Source organism: Octodon degus, unplaced genomic scaffold (genome assembly GCF_000260255.1).
Source record: "Octodon degus isolate 3935 unplaced genomic scaffold, OctDeg1.0 scaffold00026, whole genome shotgun sequence".
Taxonomy (NCBI): domain Eukaryota; kingdom Metazoa; phylum Chordata; class Mammalia; order Rodentia; family Octodontidae; genus Octodon; species Octodon degus.
The window spans coordinates 16,775,458-16,780,357 of NW_004524602.1; the positions used below are offsets into that span (position 1 = coordinate 16,775,458).

A 4,900-nucleotide genomic window follows, 5' to 3' on the forward strand; every position below is an offset into this window, starting at 1 on the left:
AAAATGTAAAAAGAAAATATAAAGATTATGATAAAAAAAAGAAGAGAGAGAGTTCTGGAAGGAACATTACCACATCCTTTCCTGTATGTGCTTGAGAAATTCTGGCCCAACCCTCTAAGAACACTGAGATCTGCTTATGTACAGCAGACAGACTTCAACTGACAACTTGCTACATCCAGCCCTCCTGAGTTTATAAGTAAAGGGTCCATGGTAATTTATGTGGTTTAAAAATAAAAATTCAGGGGGGCCAGGGAGATGGCTCAGTAGAACAAGCACTTGCCTGGCAAGCACTAAGGGCTTGAGTTCAATTCCCAGTTCCGCAAAAAAATAAAATAATTAAAATAAAAATTCAGAGGGCTGGTGCGATAGCTCAGCTGACTAAAGCACCTGTTGAGACAAGCTTAGGCAATCACAAAGACAGCAGTTCAATCCCCAGCACCATATGTCGCACCAGCACCCCCCTCAGGGCAGGCTGAGCTGGCCAAAAAAATAAAGTAAAATAAATAAAAATAAAAAATTCAGAATTTCATATTCCTTTCAAATATAACAAAAGCATTAAGACACAAAAACAGAAAAACACTACTAGTCTGAGCTGTGTAGTGGGTCTCTATACCAAATACATAAAATGAAGGAAAAAAAAAAATCAGAAACAGAAAAACAATGAAGTACCTTTCATGTTTCCACAAACATTCTTACCTGAGGGAGCAGCTGGGTTGTTTGGGTGGTTTTCGCTAGCAGAGACAAACAAATCCTCTTCTCCTTCAGTTGATGAGCTAGAGGAGGATTCACTGGTGAGGTCATTCTCACTGGAACTACTAGAACTGGGGAGCAATGCATATTTTCTTCGAGCTAACACTTCTCGTTTTTTCCTCTGCATTAATATCCTCTCTTTTTGTTTCTGTGTCCTTTGTGAGGAATTATTTTTTACAAATCTCTTTCTGCATGGGAGTCTCCTCAATGAACTGCTATGAAAACAGGGTCTTTTCATTAACAATCCTGACACAGATTCGTTCTCAGTCCGAGGCCACTTTTGCGATCGTGCACTATGACTTCTACTTTTAGCACTCAGAATAGTCTGGGAATGTCTTACAGAGACTTCTTTATCCTCATCTGAAGTCACAGTGTCAGAGTCTCCAAAATGCAGGCTGGAGGAAGGAGAAGACAGACAATCGCTAAAGGAGGAGTCGTTCTCTTCTTCACTTGGTGCCTCAAGGTGCTGCCTCAATCCCAGGACTCCCTGATTCTCTTTAACGCAGTTCTGTGTGTACGAAGGGCCAGCCTGCTGGCTTTTGCGCTTTTTCCTTACAACACTCTTTTCCTGTTCTTGCTGATTACCACTCATGTCCTTTTCTTGTTTTTGAGAATCATCACATAAGTGAGAAAATTCATTCCCCACTTTACTATTAATCATCTCAACACCTGCAGGAAAACTTCTGGCTGCCCCAATGGGCTCTGGATGCAAAAGGATCCCTTTCAGACTCTCCTGTGTCTTCGGAGCATCAGAAGGAAGCTCACTCCTCATAGCCACTTTTAAGGTATAGAGCTCGTTATATTCAGGAGTCCATTGAGACATGGGAGACCTGGAGGAAGGCCTAGAAGACACAATCAGATAGTTAGAAGTTTTAAAATGTTTCATCACACAATTTAATTGCCAAGTTCTTAAATCACATTGAGAACACCCCTGTACGTGGCAGAACTGGCTTTTCCATATCAGGATACAATATGGCTGAAATAGTTATTTTATTGTTCTTATAAAACATTTTTCTTTGAAACCTTTACTTGTATTTCCCAACATTTAGAAATGCAGTAACTGTAACAGAATATAAGCCTACTGAAAACTTCTATTAACTAAAAACTGACATGACCTCAAATATTGCCACCTTTAGCAATTAATATATTTGATCAGAATCAAGTAATTTCTTCAGAACTTACATTACTAAGGCTAAAGTGAAGATTAGAATTGAAAAGACAGGTGGCATATGTCTGTAATCCTAGCACTTGGAAGGCTGAGACATGAGGATCACCGTGAGCTTCAGACCAGCCTGGGCTACACAGGGAGTTCAAGGCCAGCCTAAACTACAAATAAGACCCTGTCTCTAACTTAATAAATAAAATTAAAAAGATAGCCATTCGATCTAGCAACCAATTTTGGGGTTCATACCAAAGAAAACTGACATTTGCCTGCCAAGGTTCACTGAGGCACTACTTATAGCAACCAAGTGGAAACGACCTAATGTCCATCAAATAATGAGTCAAGAAGCCAGGCACATACACACAGCACAATCCTATTCACCATCCTATTCCCTTCATACTCCTCTCTGCCATTAGGAAAACCTGATTTCTGACAGAGAGCAGGGCACCATCGCCTTTTAGTTGGAGATACACAAGATTACAGCCAGGACAGAACTGCTGAAAATCATTCAGCTAAATAAACAGCACAGCAAAACATAAAATCAAACTTCGTACACAGAGAATCTAAGTGTATCTAAACCACACAATTGGGCTGGGGAGATAGCTCAGTGGCATAAGCACCTGCCCAACAAGCACAAGATCCTGAGTTCAATCCCCAGTACAATAATAATAATAATAGGGGCTGGAGAGATGGCTCAGTGGTCTAAAGCACCTACTTGGAACAAGCTTGCCAAAGCATAGGGACTGCGGTTCGATCCCCCAGCACCACATGCCAGCCAGTCCCGCCCCCTGGTGGGCTGAGCTGGCCACACACATATTAAATAAAAATAATAATAATAATAATAATAATAAACCATGCAATTTGTGAAATTATGAGTTGAAGAAGCCAACCTGATATAAAGCACTTCTTTCAATGAAATCTCTAACACAAGAATAGCTATATGTAGTAAACACCATAACTCAAAATGCAACAGTCATCAGAGATCTGATGCAACACAAGAACTGCACTGCCCAAAATGTGACTAGCTGAACAATGCTAACAGACCATTCCTGGCAACGCTTTACTCTTGTTTCCCAGGTGGTCTCCAACCCCTGGGCTCAAAAAATCCTCCTGCCTCAGCCTTCTAAGTAGCCTATATTATCATATTTATTAAGTAGAACATAAACACTTAAGTTTACAGCTTGCATTTTCACAAATAAACACAAAATTAGCAAAAAGACCAAAAATATAACAAAGCATCACAGAAATCCTCTTTCCATCACCACTACCCACCCAACAAGAGTTGTAACCGCCACCATAGCTTCTAATACTATAGATTTATTTTCCCTTGAACATAGTTTTAAACCACTTCCTGAGAAGAGGAGGAAGACAGGCATTTAGTAGCCAATTTCTTGCCTCTTCACAACTGACAGTTACAGGAATAAATGTCACAGGACTCATATTTTAGTAAGTTAACTATTATTAAAACAAAAGTTATGGTCGGCCAAATAGCTCAGCAGATTAAAGCACCTGCAAGCAGGTGCGGGGGTTCCCCCCATCCCCAGGCCTGGCCCTGGGGTGTGCTGAGCTGGCAACTGAGACTAGACATGGTGGCATGCCTGTAATGCCAGCTCTTGAGAGGCTATAAACAGGAAAATCACTAAGAGTCCAATCTAGTAGTGAAACCCTGAACACCCTATAGACCCTTCCCTAAAATTAAAAAAAAAAGTTAGCAAAAATAAAACTGAATGGGGCTAGGGAGATGGCTCAGTGGAATAAGTGTTTCCCTGGCAAGCAGAAGGGCCTGAGTTCAATCCCCGGTTGTGCCAAAAAAAAAAATAAATAAGTAAAACTGAATGGCCTAGTCCTACAGAAAGCTATCAAAGGGCTGGGGAGATAGAATAAGCGCTTCCCTGGCAAGAGCAGGGTTCTAAATTCAATCCCCAGTACCACCAAAAAAAAAAAAAAAAAAAAAGAAAAGAAAGTTATCAAAATCCTTATCTTCTATTACTCTTATTTATAAGGACAGACAGCGCTGTACTCAAGATGAGCTCCCCACCCCCACCCAGACTCTACTGAAGTAGAAACACAAGATGAGGGCTATGTCTGTGGCGGCAGCTGACAGGCACACCGCCTGTAAACATAGGGAAATACATGTCACAATAAGGCACAGGCATATGTGACTTAAGAGGGACAGAGAAGAAGGCATGGCCAAGATAGAATACACAAGTTAGAGAAAAATATAAAGAAATGGTGGCCCTCAAACACAGCTAGTGAGAATGCAGACTGGTACAGCCTCTTTTGGAAGGTGGGTGGTGATTCCTTAAAAGATCAAACACAGCTGGGCGTGTTGGCCCACGCCTTGTAAACCCAGCCCTCAGAAGACTAAAGCAGGAGGATTATTGGGAGTTCAAGACCAGACTGGACTACACAGTGAGTTCAAGGCCAGCCTAAAATACATAGTGAGACCCTGTCTCAAGAGGGGACACACACACACACACACACACACACACACACACACAATGGGAGGGCATAAACAGTGACAGACTACATGCTTAGCATGTAAATGGCCCTGACTTCAATCCAGAACAAAACCCAGCACCCTGACTAAACAGAAAATTATGGTAGGAGAAGCAATTCCAGTCCTAGTTCTACACATCCATACAAAAGTGAACATAATGCTAGCAGCCAAAAAGTAAAAACAACATCATGCCCATCAAAAGATAAATGAACAAATCCATACAACAGATCAAAAGTAATCAAAAGAAATATTTGATTCTAGGTACAACATGGATTAACATTATGGTCATACAACATGAGGTCCATAGTTCTTCATAATGGATGAACATTATGCTACTATCACAAGACATAGCCTAAAACTCCTTTTAGGGGCTGGAGAGATGGCTCAGTGGTCTAAGGCACCTACTTGGAACAAGCTTGGCAAAGCATCAAGGGACCGCGGTTCAATCCCCCAGCACCACATGCCAGCCAGCCCCGCCCCCTGGTGGG

The 4,900-nt window shown here is 41.5% G+C and overlaps 1 protein-coding gene across 5 annotated transcripts in view; it reads right to left on the bottom strand.

Annotated features, from left to right (window-relative positions):
- Positions 1-4,900, bottom strand: part of Rnf111 (ring finger protein 111) — a 97,880-nt gene that overhangs the window by 43,961 nt on the left and 49,019 nt on the right. For all 5 annotated transcript variants that reach the window (XM_004628866.3, XM_023712546.1, XM_004628865.3 and 2 more), the window contains exon 2: positions 697-1,592. In XM_004628866.3, the coding sequence (XP_004628923.1) occupies positions 697-1,573 (877 nt within the window). In that variant the 5' untranslated portion in view covers positions 1,574-1,592. The remainder of the gene's footprint in view (positions 1-696; positions 1,593-4,900) is intronic.